The following is a 19656-nucleotide window of genomic DNA, read 5'->3' as shown; positions in this document are numbered from 1 at the left end:
GCAGCCGGTGGTCGTTGAATGAACGAAGTTATTACTTGCTGTTGGGGTCCAATTATCTGAGGAGTCTATGTTAAAAGAAATCAAGAATTTAGTAAGCCTACTTAAAAGAATAAATCAAAATATTATGTTTACATTTGCCTCCTGTCGGCTTTCATTGGTTTGGCGCTTTGTTTCCTCCAAAGCTGCTGGGTGCTTATTTTTAAGGTGACGCGATAAGTTTCCTTGCGATCCACCAGCCACACTAAGCACAGTTTTGCAGTATTTGCATTTAGCACTCTTCTCATCCACTGAATCAAAGAAATTCCAAACTTTGCTATGCTTTCGTTTTGAAGCCATAGATACGCACAAACTTGTAAACCGTAGTTGAGTCGTGACGTTTACAACGGCGATGACCGACACAGCAGGTTTTTTATTTGAATTTCCTAGCTGATTAATGTACCAAGTCCCATTGAGGGCTAAGGTAGCCTCGGTGTATGTTACCAGGTAGGTACCCGACACTTTCTGGTCTTTCCCTTGGCTGTCGGTTATGGTCACGTTGGCATCATTCACAATGAGAGTGCCGTGATCTACAATGGTCACCGGATCCAGGTGGCCGGGAAGTGTAGAACAGTGTGCAAAGGCCCCGGAGATTATCTGCTGAGCGCAAGTGCCATTCTGCAGTTCTTTGCAGAAAGTGGCGCCGACCGTCGTCTTGCAGTTCCCGATGTTGATGTTCCGGGATCTGCATTCCGCCACCAGATTTCCGTCGTCGAAGTTCAAGATCTTGTTGTTGTGCTGGACCGGGAAGATTGTAATTTTCTTACATTTAATCTTAGGGTTAGGGAATTTAATTAAAAAGTGTAAAATTTCTGAGTTTTGGAATACGCTTATGCTAGATACTTCTAGTAGCTCTATTAGACTAATGTCAATAGGCTGTCTGTCTTTAAATTCGCCAATATCGGTTTCGTCTAAAATTGATGGACTTACAATGTTTAGTTTTGCTAGGGTTAAGCCCATAAGAATATTTTCTAAATCCGTAATAACAATTCTATTTTTAGCTAAAATGATCTCTAGTAAGTGTGTTTCTTTATCTGTTTCAGTTTTGGAAATTTGATTCATTGCTGTTGCGAGTTCATTCAATCGTGTTTGGAATTTGATATTTAATTCTGTTTGGCTTTCTTCTGTTCTTATTAACTGCTCTTGATTGAATTTTATTTCTTCCCAATCGTTAAAGTCGGGGGTACCGGCAATGACCTTCAGTGCCGTTCCGATCAAATTTAAACTCCTAGCAGTCCTATGGTGTAATCTTAGAGTGGCTACCAATTTGCGAATGTGTGTCAAGTCTGTCATAATTACTGGTGTCCGGTGGTCGTCTGTAAATGTCCTTGTCATTGTCTCTGTCTGATCGGCGTAGTCCTCGTACGTTGTTATGTTTGTCGAGTGTTGCAAGTATCCGTACGATTCCCAGACGACGATTTCATTGTCCTCTATTGGGATGTAGTCTGCGTTCGTATAGTCGTTAAGTCGTACCGTCGCGTCTGTCTTAACAGCTATTAGTATAAAAATTAGAATGGGATACTGTAACCTAAAAAGATATAAAAAAAGATTGGAAACGGGGTCAGGACTCTTGCGAAGATGTTTATCGTAGATTGTCCTTGTGGACCACCCTCCCCTTTATTAGGACCGTTGTCCCAAGGTCTGCCTCTATGGTTTCTTCTGAACATAGTGGGGAAAGCTTGTTCCCTAATCGTTTGTTGGTTTTTAAGAACACCTTTTCGCCAACTTGATAGTCCTTGTAGGTTCTATCTTTATTTACTTGATCAAGGGTCTTTTCCTGTGCTTGTTTAATTTTTCTGCTGATTTTTCCTTCGAATCCCGCAGACTTCGAGTGGATAATTTCTATCGGTTTTTCATTAGTTACTGAGTGAATTGAATTGTTGTACTTGTTGGTTGCCAACAGAATCAATTCGGTTGTGTCATTTAGGCCAGTTTCCAGTTTTAAGCATCTGGCTATTTCTGCCAGGGTATTGTGAAACCTTTCTACCTGACCGTTTGAGGTGCTGTGCAGAGGCGGGGCGTTGGAAATGGTGATATTAAAATGATTTAGCAACATTGTCTTAATGGTCTCGGAATTTAAGGATCTTTCGTTATCGCAGTAAATGGTTCTTATTTTTGGAAAGAAATTTATTATGTGTAATAGGGGAGATTTTACGTCCACAATAGCCCTCGATGTGATGGTTTGCACTGTGGCAAATTTCGAAAATTTATCAATGCACGTAAGAAAAAGGGTTCCATCTGTTGTAAAGATGTCGATGTGAAGGATTTCCCCCACCTAGGAAGGTATAGGTGTTTCTGCTACCGCTTGTTTGGATGGATGACGATTGTATTTAGCCATTGAGCAGGTCTTGCAGTTCAAAGTGGTTTCTGTTGCTAACCGTAGCATCTTAGGGAAAAAATAGTCCCTCAAGATTTGCTTTACGTTTTCTTGTGCTGCTCGGTGAGCTCTGTTGTGTTCTGTTATAACAATTTCCCTCTGCTCAGTTGCATCCGTTATGTCCTGCACAAAGCTTTTCGCATGCTTGAAAGTGGTGCTTGGGAACAATTCGACTAATCGGTGCTGGATAAATGCCAAGATCGGAAGGGAGCAATGTATTGCGTTAACTACTTCGGCATTTACCACGTCTTGTAATGCATTAAGAAGATTTTCTCGTTTAGAAATCCTTATTATGTGTCTCACCTTGCTTTTAAACAAGATGAATGTGTCTACTGAAAAACTGTTTCCTTCTTCGATTATTATTTGATTTCTGAAACAGTTTACCGGGTTGTCCGTTGTGTCAATAGTGTAAGTTAGCGACTGTTCGCTGTGTATTGTTGCTACATCTGACTGTTCGTCATTTAGGACGTTTATCTTTTGGCGAGACAGCGCGTCTGCAACAAAATTTTCTTTGCCTAGTTTCGCGTTATGGTTTTTATCCGAGACGGCAAAGGTATATGGTTGGTGATCGGTGAAGATCCGCAACCCTTTTACACCGTATGAGTAGTTTCGCAGGTTTTTCAGTGCCCAAACTATGGCGAGGAGCTCTCGCTCGTTGGTTGCATAATTTTTTTCACTATCTCTAAGGGCGCGTGATATCATTGTGATCGGGCGGCCGTCTTGAGATAGTACCGCTCCTAGACCAAAACCTGACGCATCCGTTGTCAAATCGAATGGTCTCTTAAAGTCTGGGTATGAAAGCAGAACGTCTTCCGATGCCAAGATTTCTCTCAACCTGTTGAACGTTTCTTTCTGTTCTTTGGTCATATCGATGTCGATTTTCCTTGACTGATATTTGCTTGCTTTTCCATTTTCTCCCTTTAGGATATTCGTTAAAGGCCTTGCGATTGTCGCAAAGTCTTTTATAAAGCACCTATAGTAGCTTGCTAGTCCCAGAAATGATCTGAGTTCGAAAAGCGTTTTAGGTAAAGGGAATTCTTTTATGGCTTTGACCTTTTCAGGTGAGGTTCGTAGACCCCCTTGCGACACTATGAACCCCAAGTATTCAACGCTCTTTTTGAAGAACTTTGATTTCTCCTGGGATACTCTCATGCCTGCCTCCAAGAGTTTTCTTAAAACCCAATCCACGTCCTTAACGTGGTCTTCCTTTGTTTTGAAGAATATTATGACGTCATCGACGTACACGTATCATATTTTTTAAATTCCATCTCTTAGGACGTCGTCAATGGCCCTTTGGAAAATGCTTGGGGCATTTTTAAGCCCAAATGGTAATCTACAAAATTCGTACTTGCCGTTGTTTATTGAAAATGCCGTCTGTTCTCTGTCTTTTTCTGCCAGCTCAATCTGGTGAAAGCCTGACTTAAGATCAAGTGTCGTAAAAAATTTTACTCTCCCATATTTGACAGTATTGTCGAAATTGTTGGGATAGGGTACTTATCGTCGACTGTTCTCTGGTTTAGTTTCCTAAAATCGATAACTAGTCGTTTCTTTTTTACCCCATTTTGGTCTGTTCCCTTTTTATCTACAACCCAGGTCGGGTTGTTGTAGGGAGATTCGGATGGCCTTATTACGCCGTCCGCTAGAAGTTGTTTAACCTCTGCATTGACGAATTCGGTCACACCCATGGGATGTGGGTATGATTTTGAGTATACCGGCACCCCATCTGTTTTAATTGTGGCGATAGTATTTATATTGAATGGTAATGCCTCGTCTGGGTCAGCGAAGGCTTTGTGATTTGTAACTATCATTTTATCGAATTAGTTTTTAATAGCAAGAGGAACGTCTCCATCATCGATTTTAATGAAGTTAACGTTTTCCGCTCTAGCAAACTGGATCTTTTCAGTTCCGTTACTAGTATTTAAAACATTTCCAGTAAAATCAAGTTTCGCATTTACTTGTTTAAGTAAGTCGAGACCAATGATACCGTCAAAGTCTTTAAGATTGTTCAGAATAAAAAAGGGTGTCTTTACGTTAAACACCGAAACTATACATTTTTTATCGATTTTGGTAAAGCCATGAATTGACTTTACAGTAAAGGGTTTTCCCGCTGCCACGACGCCTTTCAGCCCCGGGAGTGGAGTAATATAATTTTTTAAGGTGCCTGTATCTAGTAATAGTTTTATTTCTCCTCCTGCCACCGTACGTGTAATGTAGGGGAGCAGGGACTTTACCCTGAAAAATTGCAGGAGTCCTCTGCATTCAGTTCGTCCTGTATTTCTATGGCGCTTGCCTGGGCAACGGAGTCATAATCTTCTTCGTCGGTGTTTTCCTCCGGCATGAAGTTGATTTTTTGCTGAGACCGTGCCGACCGCCCTCTTTGCCATGTTGTGGTTTGTTTGGACCGGAAGGAAGGGTCAACTTCCATTGGCTCTAGCGCCGGTTGGCTTTGGCCATTACCTGCACTGCTGTGTGGCCCTTGCTTAAAGGAACCGCTTTGACTGTTTATTCCCTTTAGAGTTCTAACAAAATGGGGGTTCTTTTTAATCGCCCCCGAATTTTTGTTGGGTTCTCCGTATGACTGCGAACTTTTCCAACCTGCTTGTTTCTGGTTGTTTGGCCTATAGGCTCTTTCTTCGTTATGTCGGGCGAACGTGGCCGCAAAAATACTTCTGTCGTTACTTGACTCAGCTTCTTGAGCTAACGCCAATGCTGATGGCAAGTCCCGCGGTTGTGCCGGAAAAACGGCAATTTTTAATGATTTCTTTAAGCCAGATATGAACGCGTGTAAAGCGTCATCCCTGTGCTGCTCATTAAGGACGGCCGCTGCGGCTGCGTCGTGTGTCATTATTGTTTTGTTTGTAAGAAGCGTTAGCTTCCGTTCTATCTCATCATAGTATTTGAGTAGGGGTAACTCTCCCTGCCTTGACAAACTTAATTCTTCTTTTATTACGTGTGCCGGAGTTTTGTCCGCATACGTGAAGTCTAAGCGCGCTATTATGGCGTGAAAATTAAATACCGTGTTAAATGAGGCTAATACAGCAGACGCTGGGCCTCTTACTTTATTTTTTAGGATTCCGACGGCCTGATAATGTCGGCTGCTACCTTCGTAAGGCGCAAATATTTTGTAGGCCGCAGTGGCGGCCTGTCTCCAGGAAACATAATTTTCCTGCTTACCGTCAAATTCTGGAACAGATTTGACCATATCAAGGGGCTCACTACACTCAATGTTTGGATATAATTCGATTTCTTGGAATGTCTGGATTTCGGTTTTTTATCTTTAAGTAAACTTAACTCCCCCATAATTGTGGCTAGTTTTGCTTCGAATAGTTCTTCCTGCCTTTGAAGTGCGCAGGCTATGGCAGCCTCCATATTCGCAATTTGTTCCGCCTGCATTTCTGTTGCCCTACTGTTTGACGATATTTCAATTCTATTTATTTCTGGCACTTTTCTGTGTAAAAGTTCTAGGACTTCTTCGTCTGTTCCCAGTATCCCTATACATGAGACAGTTCTTTATGTAAAAAATTTTGCAGGTGTTATAGAACTAAATCAAGAGTTTGTAGAATATTAATTATAAGTATTTGCTGTATTTCTTAGCAAGAGTTAAATATCAAATTAATTGTGGTTCGCTAAAATTTCAACTTCACAACTTGCTGGATATCATTTAATTGGTGTATTTTTTATTTATTATATTTCATTTGGATTTTCTAACACATGAGAACGTATTTATTAAGAAGCTCAATATTTTTTATTAATTGGCGAATTTTTAGACAAAAAGCCTACTCACATGTTAATAAATTAATTTTATTGTCGAGGTGTTTTGCCGACGGCTTTCTTTCGCCACCAGTACTGCTGCTGTCGTCGCTGCCGATGTCGCTTCTGCCTCTCTTGGTTGAGAATTTTCCGCTTGGTGAAAGTTGGGACTTGTGTTTTTTCCTTTCGGGTGGTTTTTCGATCGGTCCAATTTTTTGGAATTTTAATTTTTGTGATTTTAGTTTTTTCACTTTTTTTCACTTCGGGTGATTGTTTTTTGTACGCGAATTCCGTCTCGCGTGAGTCCGATTTCTACGTTCGGGCGCCAATTATAAGTCGTTTGGTTATTTTAGTTATATTTATTTACCACTCTCCCGTTAGGGCGAGGGTCACAATATTTGGGTATTTATAATTACAAGGCGTAAGCCTCGGAGTATGATTTATAACTAACTTAAGAATTCGTTCCCGGTTCAGCTCCAGGCCTCTGGTCCGCAGCAGAACCGCTGGCAGAAGGCCAGGTCAGCACTTCTGCGTCAGGTCGATCACTCGCTCCGCGAGTGCTCCGTGCGGGCACCGGGCAATTGCACCTGGAGTACGCGATCAGCAGTTTGTTTAGTGCGCGTGCAGACCACCGGATATGGCCTGCAATTCAGCTGTTTCACTCCGTGAGAACTGCTTGTGTTAACTTCTCCGCCTTTTAAGAGGTCGCCGTCCCGGTGACCCACTTGCTCCACATCACTGATGTCTCCTGGCTTTGTGTGGCTCCTGGTCTTTAGGAGGTGGTAGCTCAACCAAATGGTGGAGCACAATAGGAAGGCAGCAAGAATGGCGAGGGAATTGCTGAGGAGGGACCCCAAGGTGAGTTTCTCTCTAAGAGTCCCGATGTGGTGAAGGTTCCTCAGACTTAGTTCGTGGAGTAGTGGAAGGCTTAACCTATTCTGATGAGTCGTGACGTTTACAACGGCGATGACCGACACAGCAGGTTTTTTATTTGAATTTCCTAGCTGATTAATGTACCAAGTCCCATTGAGGGCTAAGGTAGCCTCGGTGTATGTTACCAGGTAGGTACCCGACACTTTCTGGTCTTTCCCTTGGCTGTCGGTTATGGTCACGTTGGCATCATTCACAATGAGAGTGCCGTGATCTACAATGGTCACCGGATCCAGGTGGCCGGGAAGTGTAGAACAGTGTGCAAAGGCCCCGGAGATTATCTGCTGAGCGCAAGTGCCATTCTGCAGTTCTTTGCAGAAAGTGGCGCCGACCGTCGTCTTGCAGTTCCCGATGTTGATGTTCCGGGATCTGCATTCCGCCACCAGATTTCCGTCGTCGAAGTTCAAGATCTTGTTGTTGTGCTGGACCGGGAAGATTGTAATTTTCTTACATTTAATCTTAGGGTTAGGGAATTTAATTAAAAAGTGTAAAATTTCTGAGTTTTGGAATACGCTTATGCTAGATACTTCTAGTAGCTCTATTAGACTAATGTCAATAGGCTGTCTGTCTTTAAATTCGCCAATATCGGTTTCGTCTAAAATTGATGGACTTACAATGTTTAGTTTTGCTAGGGTTAAGCCCATAAGAATATTTTCTAAATCCGTAATAACAATTCTATTTTTAGCTAAAATGATCTCTAGTAAGTGTGTTTCTTTATCTGTTTCAGTTTTGGAAATTTGATTCATTGCTGTTGCGAGTTCATTCAATCGTGTTTGGAATTTGATATTTAATTCTGTTTGGCTTTCTTCTGTTCTTATTAACTGCTCTTGATTGAATTTTATTTCTTCCCAATCGTTAAAGTCGGGGGTACCGGCAATGACCTTCAGTGCCGTTCCGATCAAATTTAAACTCCTAGCAGTCCTATGGTGGAATCTTAGAATGGCTACCAATTTGCGAATGTGTGTCAAGTCTGTCATAATTACTGGTGTCCGGTGGTCGTCTGTAAATGTCCTTGTCATTGTCTCTGTCTGATCGGCGTAGTCCTCGTACGTTGTTATGTTTGTCGAGTGTTGCAAGTATCCGTACGATTCCCAGACGACGATTTCATTGTCCTCTATTGGGATGTAGTCTGCGTTCGTATAGTCGTTAAGTCGTACCGTCGCGTCTGTCTTAACAGCTATTAGTATAAAAATTAGAATGGGATACTGTAACCTAAAAAGATATAAAAAAAGATTGGAAAGGGGGTCAGGACTCTTGCGAAGATGTTTATCGTAGATTGTCCTTGTGGACCACCCTCCCCTTTATTAGGACCGTTGTCCCAAGGTCTGCCTCTATGGTTTCTTCTGAACATAGTGGGGAAAGCTTGTTCCCTAATCGTTTGTTGGTTTTTAAGAACACCTTTTCGCCAACTTGATAGTCCTTGTAGGTTCTATCTTTATTTACTTGATCAAGGGTCTTTTCCTGTGCTTGTTTAATTTTTCTGCTGATTTTTCCTTCGAATCCCGCAGACTTCGAGTGGATAATTTCTATCGGTTTTTCATTAGTTACTGAGTGAATTGAATTGTTGTACTTGTTGGTTGCCAACAGAATCAATTCGGTTGTGTCATTTAGGCCAGTTTCCAGCTTTAAGCATCTGGCTATTTCTGCCAGGGTACTGTGAAACCTTTCTACCTGGCCGTTTGAGGTGCTGTGCAGAGGCGGGGCGTTGGAAATGGTGATATTAAAATGATTTAGCAACATTGTCTTAATGGTCTCGGAATTTAAGGATCTTTCGTTATCGCAGTAAATGGTTCTTATTTTTGGAAAGAAATTTATTATGTGTAATAGGGGAGATTTTACGTCCACAATAGCCCTCGATGTGATGGTTTGCACTGTGGCAAATTTCGAAAATTTATCAATGCACGTAAGAAAAAGGGTTCCATCTGTTGTAAAGATGTCGATGTGAAGGATTTCCCCCACATAGGAAGGTATAGGTGTTTCTGCTACCGCTTGTTTGGATGGATGACGATTGTATTTAGCCATTGAGCAGGTCTTGCAGTTCAAAGTGGTTTCTGTTGCTAACCGTAGTATCTTAGGGAAAAAATAGTCCCTCAAGATTTGCTTTACGTTTTCTTGTGCTGCTCGGTGAGCTCTGTTGTGCTCTGTTATAACAATTTCTCTCTGCTCAGTTGCATCCGTTATGTCCTGCACAAAGCTTTTCGCATGCTTGAAAGTGGTGCTTGGGAACAATTCGACTAATCGGTGCTGGATAAATGCCAAGATCGGAAGGGAGCAATGTATTGCGTTAACTACTTCGGCATTTACCACGTCTTGTAATGCATTTGTTTCAATTACATGTACCCTCTGGGAGCCAATAAGCTAGATGACCTGCGATGTAGTTTCAGGACCTGCGCGAATGTAAAATGAGCACAAAGAATGTCGTAAACTAAGCACCAAAGAATAAGAGGTTCGTATCTAAATAATTCGATATATTTTTAAAATAAGTTCTTATGTTGTTTTGATAATCGACAATCAAAATCAAAAAATATTTAATATTAATTAGCGGTAATTAACTAGCAACATGAAATTAAAACAATTGCTAATAGATATACATGACTAAATATGCTAAGGTGTACACAAAATTTACTTCATAAAAATATTGACAATATCGAATTCAACAGAAAATTCCAATTCGTAGGAAATGTACGTACCAGAGATGGTATTCATATATTGATGACGTGGTCCATTTGATATTAAGTCAGTTCTATTCTTGGCCACGTCATCGTTTATGCTAATTAAAACTTATGCCCATTGTGTTTACAAATAACACTAAACTTGTAATGGTTTTGCTTTAATTACATGTACCCTCTGGGAGACAATAAGCTTGATGACCTGCGATATAGTTTCAGGAGCTGCGCGGATGTAAAATTAGCACAAAGGATGTCGTAAATCAAGGACCAAAGAATAAGAGGTTCGTATCTAAATAATTCGCTGTATTTTTAAAATATGTAATTACTTAAGTTGTTTTGATAATAGACAATCAAATAAAAATATATTTAATAATAATTAGCGGTTATTAACTACAACATAAAATTTATAACAATTGCTAATAGATATGCATAACAAAATATGCTATTGTAAAATTATAATTGTTTAGTTTCAGTTATAAGTTCCCTTTGGAAGCCAATACGCTAGATAACCTACGATGTAAGTTTAGGAGCTATGCGAATGTACAATCAGCGAAAAGGATGTCATAAATCAAGGACCAAAGAATAAGAGGTTCGTATCTAAATAATTCGTAATATTTTCAAAATAAGTTCTTTAGTTGTTTTGATAATCGACAATCAAAATCAATAAATATTTAATATTAATTAGCGGTTAGTAACTACAACATGAAATTTATAACAATTGCTAATAGATATACATAACAGAATATGCTATTGTGAAAGTTATAATGGTTTAGTTTCAATTACAAGTTCACTCTGGAAGCCAATGCGCTAGATTACCTACGAATTAATTTTAGGAGCTATGCGAATGTGTTTTTTTTTTTTTTTTTATTATATACGGCAGGAAAATGAAATCTTCTAAAGATACCATCGAACGTCCTTGGATGGCATGCACGATTCATATCCCTCAGCTGAGGGATTATGTCTACGTACTAAACAAAAACCTCCGCTCTCTCTCTCCTGTCCTTGTCAAGCTCAAGGGACTGCCAGTCAAAGTATTTCATCGGTGAGCAGGATGTGGTGCCAAGTCGCACTCCATCTTCTTTTGCGATGCACTGCAGCGCCTTTTACGACCAACTGAGCATACAGTCGTTATTGCCACGCCAGAATACGGGAGTACTCCTTATCTAATGTTCCGATTGGCCAACTCGTCCTTACGGACACACTTCATCATGGTGACGATGATAACGTGAGCCACGTCCCAAACGGTTTTGTCCGCCATCATAGCGGCAACCAGGCCTCTCGGGCTGAGAGGTGACCCAGGGAGCGCCACGAGTTGCGCCCTCTTCTCGACGAACCTGGTGCAGTGCAGAAGGATGTGCTCTACGGTTTCCACTGCGTCTGTGCAGTAGAAGCACTGGGCTGTATCCACGTGGCGGAACCCAAATAGGTACCCTCGGAATCAGCCATGGTCCGTAAGGAACTGGGTCATGTGGTAGTCCACCGTTTTGTGCTCGCAATCAGCCCACTCCGTTAGTTCCGGGATAAGTTAGTACGTCCAGCGTCCCCGTTGCGACTCTTGTCACCTGGTCTGCCATACTCCTCGGATCCACTCACTGATCTCTAACTGGGTATGCCCCTCACTCGCTAGGTATTTGCCCTTTATGTCCAGGTCAATGGGTGTAATGCCTGACAGAGCGTGCGCTGCGTCGTCCGATATGGTTCTAAAGCCTCTGATTAGCCTGAGAGCCATTGTCCGTGATACTGCGCGGGCACTATCTAGATAGGTTTTTTTGGTGGTAACGCAGCTCCAGATAGGAGCAGCGTAAAGCAGCGTTGCCTTTGAAACCGCCACTAATAGTCTCCTAGCCGGCAATCTGGGTCCTCCCACGTTGGTCATTATTCTCGCCAAGGCTGCTGCAGTCATTGCCGCTTTTTTGCTGGCATACACTGCGTGAGCCTTGAACGAGAGCCTTCGGTCTATTAGAACCCCAAGGTATTTCAGCGTTTCTGCTGAGGCGATTTCGACTTTAACACGCATGCACTCAACGGACTTTCTGCTGCTCAACGGGACTACTTCGGTCTTATGCGTAGCTATTCTAAGTTCGACTTTCTCGAGCCATTCTATGGCCGCCCTGATTGCCTCGTTACTTTTGTCCTGGAGCTCCGGTATTGTCTTGGCGACCGGTGTTACCGCAACGTCGTCGGCGAAACAGTGCAGCTCCACACCTCTGGGCTTGCTAATGCTCAGTATTCCATCATACATAATGTTCCACAAGATCGGTCCTAGTACCGACCCTTGGGGAACACCTGCGGAGACTTGGTGGCTTCTTGGACCAGCTTCTGTTTCTTACCATAACACACGGTCCCTGAAGTAGTTGCCAATTACACCTCGTATATAGTCGGGAATGCCCAAGTTGCGCATTGCGCCGAGGATATTGGGCCATCTCGCTGTATTGAATGCGTTCTTGACGTCTAGCATGATGATGGCACAGTACTCCTTACTGCCGCCTAACCAACGGTTACCGTCGAGTGCTTTCCTGGCAGCGTCTGTTACGGCTTTGAGAGCGTCGAGCGTACTTTTCCCCTTCCGGAAACCATACTGTTGGCTCTGAAGGCCTGTGGGACTTTCAGTGATTAGCTCAATGCGCGCGTAGAGTATGCGCCCAAAGAGCTTGCCAACAATGTCCAACAGACACAACGGTCGGTAACTGTGAGGTGCATTTGCGGGCCCCTTTCCTTTCGGCAGAAGGACCAGCTTCATCTTTTTCCAGCGCTTGAGGAAGACTCCGTCAAGCAGACATTGTTGGAATGTATCCCTGAAGACCTCAGGTCTTGAGGTGGCGGTTGCTTTGACGATTCACGCCCGGGATACCATCAATGCCCGGAGCTTTGTTAGATCTGATCCTCTTTGCTGCTTCGACGACTTCGCATATCGTGATGCAAGGGAAGTCAGAGGCGGGGGGGTCAACAGCGGGTTGCCATAACGTGTGTTGGCTTGGAAATAGTTCCGACACGATGTTAGCCAGGGCGGCTGGGTCCTGCGGAGATCCTGCACCAGCGGAATTGAGTTTTTTCCTTACGATTTTGTAGGCGAGACCCGCCCTTTGTGCCGGCACGCTGATGAAGTCCATCGTCTTCTGGCTTGTGGCAGTCGTGGAGGCTGTAGGGGCCAGAATCTCCACATCCACAGCTGCACTGCAGTCGCTAGTTTTCGGCGGCGGGGGGCCTGCTTGCTCACCACCCGCTCCCTGGATTGGGGTTCCGACTCCTCTTATGGGGGACCTTGATAGCCTACCGCTCCTCCTGAACGGGTCGTTGGGGTCGGGGGCACTGCCCCCCCTGTTCTGTCCATCTGATATAATAGGGGGGACTACGGCTTGTTGGTCACAAGCGCTCCGTGGAAATTAGAACTAGATGCAGTTCTTTATTTGGATTCCAAAATTTTATTTCAAATTAATTAATACAAACTTGAATTTGAATTCGAATTTCGCGCCCAACGAGCGCGCGGCCGAATGATGATCGCACCGCTGATCTGGCAACGCCAGACTTATCAGCTCGTCCACGGCGAAGGGTTGGCAATGCTATCAGCTGTCTTATCTGATGCAGCTGATCTAATTAATTGCCAATTTACTGGGTCACTCAAGAATTCCGAATCGACACCGTGTCGCTCAGCAGCTATGCGAATGTACAATCAGCGAAAAGGATGTCATAAATCAAGGACCATAGAATAAGAGGTTTGTATCTAAATAATTCGATATATTTTTAAAATAAGTTGTGTTGTGTTGTGTTGCGTAAAAAGTTGCATTATTTACCGTAAAAAAATTTTTAAATTACAACGTGCTCGTCAATGCTGTTGCTGCTTCGATTGACGTCTTGATGGACGTTTGGAATCGTCACTGCGCTCATTGCTAAGAATCTAATTTGAAGCAGGCTTTTTCTTTTTCAGGCCTACTGGCCGCCACGTCAGTAGGTATTACAAGGGAATTAACGCGGCACCAACGGTGGTACGCGCCGTAATTGTGACACACTCCACGAGAGGGCGTCTGGAAACAGGCTCTTAGTTAGGTCATGTCTCTGCTAAGAGTGCTGGCTAATCGTAATTGGGCTGGAGCTGGTAAATCTCAAAAATGTCCACACCTCCGGGCCGGACTAAGGTGTCATTCGGCCCGTGCCGAAAGTCTGCCAGGCTGGGGGCCCGTGTAATAATTAGCCCAGTCGATAACGGAGAGTCCGGGCAAGTGGCGTCCGCCCGGTCTAGTTAGCCTTACCCGGGTACAGCAGATCTCTGCCCGGGCGGACCTTTTATTTCTCTGCAACTCGTGGGTACTATGAGCAATAGACCAAATAATTTTAAAATACCGCAGGCCTTCACTGCGGGAAATGTCACAAGACAATACGAGGACCGTCTCCTTGATGGAGAGCGGCCTACTTCGGTGGTAACACCAAAAAAAATGCTCCTAAACGGAGTGTGCCAATGCTCCTAAACGGAGTGTGCCAAAGTCACAAGCACGCCCAGTTGCGGAAGGGAAGAATCGGGCAACCACACCGAGTCACTCGAATGTGGTCCAAGCCGGCCAAGCGGGACGGGATAAAAACCCATTACCGCAACCTGGTCTGCCTGGGGCCCGGGATGACCCTAACCGTAAGGGGTTGAGCGGGGCCAGAACGAAAAGGTATCTTCGTTACCTTCAGCAGGGCAAGTCACCCGCAGAAGCTTTGTCTCTGGCCAAGACACCGCAGCCGCTAGAGCAAAAGCCCAACTCTGCTTCGAAGCGGGCAAACACCACCCTGACGCCTCCGACGGAAACGCCTAAGAGGCAGAAGGTGGAGAAGAGCAGGCCACTGACTGCTCCCTTCGATGGCCCAAGTACCTCAAGGGCTGCAAAGGCAACTGAGGTACGCAAGCCATCATATGCGACCGTAACTGGGGCCATTAAGGTTGCGGTCGTACCAGAGGGGTACCCAAAGTCATCCTCAGCAGTGAGAACCTCTCACAGCTCGAGGACGCACTACTGGAGGAAATAGTCCTCTCCGGTTGGGATTCTCCAATCAAGTTTGGAGGAATCCACTTCAGGGTGGGCCACCTGATAGTGGACTGCCGCGACGCAACCACTGCTGAGTGGCTGCAATCAGCAGTCGACAGCCTCAGTAAGTGGAGCGGTGTCTCCCTGGAGGTAAGGATGGGCGACGACCTGCCATCGTCACACAACATCACCAACTTCTGCCCCAGGACAGGGGACAAAACAACAAAGTGGACCATGGAATTGATCAAGAAACAGAATGACTTGTACACTGAGAACTGGCGTCTCATATCAAGGAAGAATGAGGGTGGTGGCTCGCTCCTCAGCCTTGGCATTGATGACAACTCATGCGCCAAGATTATCTCTAGTGACCACAAGCCTAGCTTCAGGTTTGGAGACTCAGTTTGTGGTCTAAAGAAGGCCAAAGCGATCAAATCCGGCACAAGACAGGTTGAGACTCCTCAAAATCCACCAGTCTCCGCGGAGAATGAGAAGCCCAATAAGCTCTTCGAATCCAGCGAGGATCTGGCGGATGATGAGGATCTTGATGCGACCATCATCGAGATGGGGGATCAGACCCCGTTATCCTCCCAAGAGCTAGGCATGGAACTAGACGTGCTGAGTAAGGAAGAAGCGATACCGGTGGATGGTGATCTGGGTATCTCCAGATCAGCAACGCCGACGATGAAGCCGATCATCTAATGTTCGGAAGTACAGGGATAGCTCAGGTGAACATCCATAGTGCCAAGGCGGCCTCGGTTGTGCTGGCAAGGATGTTCACCAAACAACATCTTGGGCTAGCCCTCGTACAGGAACCCTGGTATAACCAGGGTATAAAAGAACTGTACGTAAAGAACGCCAAGATAATTTGGGATCAACGGGCCTCTAGCCCTAGAGCCTGTATCCTGGCATGTAGAAGTATTAATTATTATATACTTACAGAATTTCTCACGCGGGACTATGTACCGATCGTGGTAGAAGATGTGGGAGCAGCCAAGAAGACTGTGGTGGCATCGGTATACTTTGCCGGTGACGAGGCGTGCCCACCGCCCGAAATCACTGCACTGGCAGAATACTGCAAGAGGACACACTCACCCATAATCATCGGATGTGATGCAAATGCACATCACGTGATATGGGGCAAGCGACGTGAATCAATGAGGTGAATCACTCTTAGAATTTATTTTCTGCTTCTGCTTTTTCTACTGCTCCCTTGGCCGAGCCAAAAGGGAAAAAGATGCTCCATGGTGGAACTACCAATTGGAGAAGTTACGGAAAGCGACCAGGCGTCTCTTTAACAAAGCAAAAAGAGAAGGGAACTGGGATGCCTACCAGAATAAACTGACCATGTATAACCATGAGATCATGAAAGCCAAACGAAGGAACTATAGAACCTTCTGTGAGGTAAAAGTAAACACATGTGAAGGCGCAAGACTTCACAGAGCAATCTTCAAAGGAGTGCCAGAATCAAATCAGGCACTACGTACGGAGGATAACTCCTATACTATGGGAAGTAAGGAGAAACTTGAACTGAAACTACTACTGGCAACTCACTTTCCGGGAAGCATGCTTCAAACGGATGGGAATACCCCGGTAACGGCACAAAGTAGACCGTGTGCTACTGATTGGGCCAAAGGAAAATCAATAGTAACAACGGAGAGATTAAGATGAGCAATTGGTACATTCCAGCCCTACAAATCTCCTGGTCCAGATGGCATTCAGCCAATCGTGCTACAACGAGCGCTAAATCAGCTCGCAGTGCCGATCAGGAAAATACTGATCAGCAGTCTAGCCTTAGGACACATTCCTACTGCCTGGAGTATAGCAAAAGTGGTCTTCATTCCAAAAGCTGGAAAGAAAGACATCACAGATCCGAAGTCGTTCAGACCCATCAGCTTGACATCGTTTTTGCTAAAAACGTTGGAAAAGCTAGTGGACGTCAGCATTAGAAGCACTCTGCATGTAGAGCATCCGCTCCAACGGACGCAGCATGCTTACAGGGCGGGCAGATCAACTGATACTGCCCTATATCACCTGAAAAGCCTTATTGAGGATTTACTTACTCATAAGGAAGTGGCGTTATGTGCCTTTTTAGACATACAGGGTGCATTCGACAATACTTCCCATGAGGCTGTCAACGCATCCCTGGCAAGAAAAGGGCTACATGCAACAACCAGTAGATGGATCAAATCACTACTGGCATCTAGGCGAGCCATGGCCACTATAGGAGGACAGTCGTCCACAGTATCTACCACAAGGGGATGCCCCCAAGGGGGTGTCCTCTCGCCACTCTTGTGGAGCTTGCTGGTAGACGAGTTGCTGGACAGACTGACCCGCAGAAGTATAATTTGCAGGGCTATGCTGACGATATTGTCATTATAGCCAGAGGTAAATATGAGGAAACACTCTGCGATATCATTCAACTGGGCCTCAACATGACCAGCGAATGGTGCAAGGAAGTAGGCCTGAGCCTAAATCCTAGCAAAACTGTTATTGTTCCTTTCACAAATAGGTACAAGCTACAGAGAATGACGGCAATAACCCTGTCAGAATGTCGCATAGAGGCCAGCAAAGAAGTTAAGTATCTTGGGATAACCTTCGACTCCAAACTTAGCTTCAAAACTCATGTCGATTACACAATTGATAAGTGCACCAGAGCACTTTTCACGTGTAGGAAAATTGCTGGAAAATCGTGGGGAACCTCACCACGCATAATAAGATGGCTGTACCTCATGGTAGTCAGACCCATACTAACCTGTGGAGTAATAGCCTGGGGTGATAGAGCACGCCTTATCACCACTAAGGTGAAACTTCATAAGTTCCAAAGAATGGCCTGCATATGCATGACAGGAGCAATGCGCACCTGTCCCACTGCAGCCCTAGAAGTACTAATGGAGGTAACGCCGCTTCATATCGTCATTGAAATGAAACGGAAAGCCACCCTAATAAGAATTGAGGGAGCAGGAAATGACTGCAACCTTACAAGAAAGGATGCTAATAGCCTAAAAAGGGATATCCCTTTACTGATGCAACCAAGGTATGAGATGCCAGCTGAGGTTCGCTCAGAACTTCAGCACTCATCTCAGTAATAAAAACAGTTGGAGAACCCTGGGGAAAATACACCCTATGAAACCACAACAATAAAGTGGTATACAGACGGATCCCTCACCGACGAGGGAAGTGGGTTGGGGGTTGTACGCCCCAGGTTAAAATACCACGAATCAATGGGCAGATACACCAGCATTTTTCAAGCTGAAGTCTGTGCTATTGGACGCTGTGCGGAGTTTAATCTGCAAAGGAACTATCGTGGCAAGGACATTGCTATACTGTCTGATAGTCAAGCAGCCATAAAGGCGCTCAGCAAAGCTAAGATAACATCTAAGCTAGTTAATGAAGTGAAGACAGCCCTAGACAAACTAGGAGCTGTCAACAAACTCACAATATGCTGGGTCCCGGGACACAACAACATCCCGGGAAGTGAGCTAGCGGACAACCTAGCCTGGAAAGGGGCAGAGAACCCTCTAATTGGGCCCGAACCATTCTGTGGTGTTGGTCACCACAGAGTACTGGGCTTACTTAAGTCAACAGAGAAAGAAAAACGTCTGTCCTTCTGGGAACACCTACCAGGACTTAGGCAGTCCAAGATTCTCCTTCGTGAATATAACCACAAAAGATTCAAGACCTTATTGACACACGGGAAAAACACCGTGCGCATTTTAACTGGCCTTCTTACGGGGCACTGCCGACTTCGCAGTCATTTGCATAAGATTGGCATTGCAGACAGTGAACTCTGTCGCTTCTCTTGCATGGAGGAGGAGAGCTCTGCACATATTATATGTGACTGCACGGCGCTTTCCATCAGGAGGAACAGACTCCTGGGCATGTATGTAGTCCCACGGGAAACAATTGCAGCCCTGAACCCCAATAAAATTCTGGCTCTTATACAGTGCATTGGACTTCAGAGAGATCTTTAAGTCATGAAGGGGTAGTACAATAGATCCTACTGTGTCGCAGTACACATAGAAACCCACTTAATAATAATAATTACTTAATATCGCCCTGACTATTCCCCAAGTGTATTTATATAATATATAAGCCGTTTTATAGGCTTACATTTATATTTGTATTCATATACGTACTCAAAGTATATAATAATAATAGTACTAAAAGTTGAAGTATTTTTAAAGAATTGTAATACTTGTATAATACTATTCATTTAGTAATGTTGGTTCTAATAATAATAGTTTAAGCATAAGCTGTCTTTTAGACTTTTTCTTAACTTATTATTATTTCGTTATTTTAACAGTTACGATTAATCTATTTTATAAGTTATATTAATATATTAATATTCTATTAATATAAATATGAGAATATAAATAGTTGAGCAAGCGGCCGATACTTGGCGGCCGATCCCAAACAGTGCTAAGCATAGGGTCCAAGCCAAAAGCCCCTCATCATCGATTCGAATTGCAACAAATTGAATCCTTTTAAATAAATAAAAGAGAACACAAAATAGGGTTAAAGAAAAATCGAGATGCCAAACAATCGTTTTCAGTTATCGCTGTGTTAAGTTTCTTGCCAACAATAAGTCCTGACGAAATATTGCTGGTTATTTATACTACTAATTTACTAAAGGAAATGGAAAGTGGAGGATGTTATATTCAAACATAAAAAAACAATATCTTGGAACAACACAATACAAACGGTAACATGTGATTCCTTTATTATAAAAATACCTAGTGAACAATATGTGTGAATTATTTTTTGGATTGCATTAAAAAAAAATATTTGAGACACACAAGGCTAAAGACATCAATTGGCTTGCGCAATTTATTTATTCCATTTTTATAATCGTTACTCGTGGAGTAAAGGGTATACTAAATACGTTGACAAG

At 43.8% G+C, this 19656-nt stretch overlaps 1 protein-coding gene across 1 annotated transcript; it reads left to right on the top strand.

Annotated features, from left to right (window-relative positions):
* Window positions 1-14215: 14215 nt before the first annotated feature.
* Window positions 14216-15464, top strand: LOC123327434. Its single transcript, XM_044923848.1, has 3 exons — window positions 14216-14383; window positions 14437-14565; window positions 14739-15464. Exons 1-3 carry the CDS (start codon window positions 14216-14218, stop codon window positions 15462-15464), a joined length of 1023 nt encoding a protein of 340 aa, XP_044779783.1.
* Window positions 15465-19656: the final 4192 nt, after the last annotated feature.

The sequence above is a fragment of the Drosophila simulans genome, unplaced genomic scaffold, assembly GCF_016746395.2.
Source record: "Drosophila simulans strain w501 unplaced genomic scaffold, Prin_Dsim_3.1 Segkk6_quiver_pilon, whole genome shotgun sequence".
Taxonomy (NCBI): Eukaryota; Metazoa; Arthropoda; class Insecta; order Diptera; family Drosophilidae; genus Drosophila; species Drosophila simulans.
This window is presented reverse-complemented; position numbering and strand designations above follow the sequence as displayed.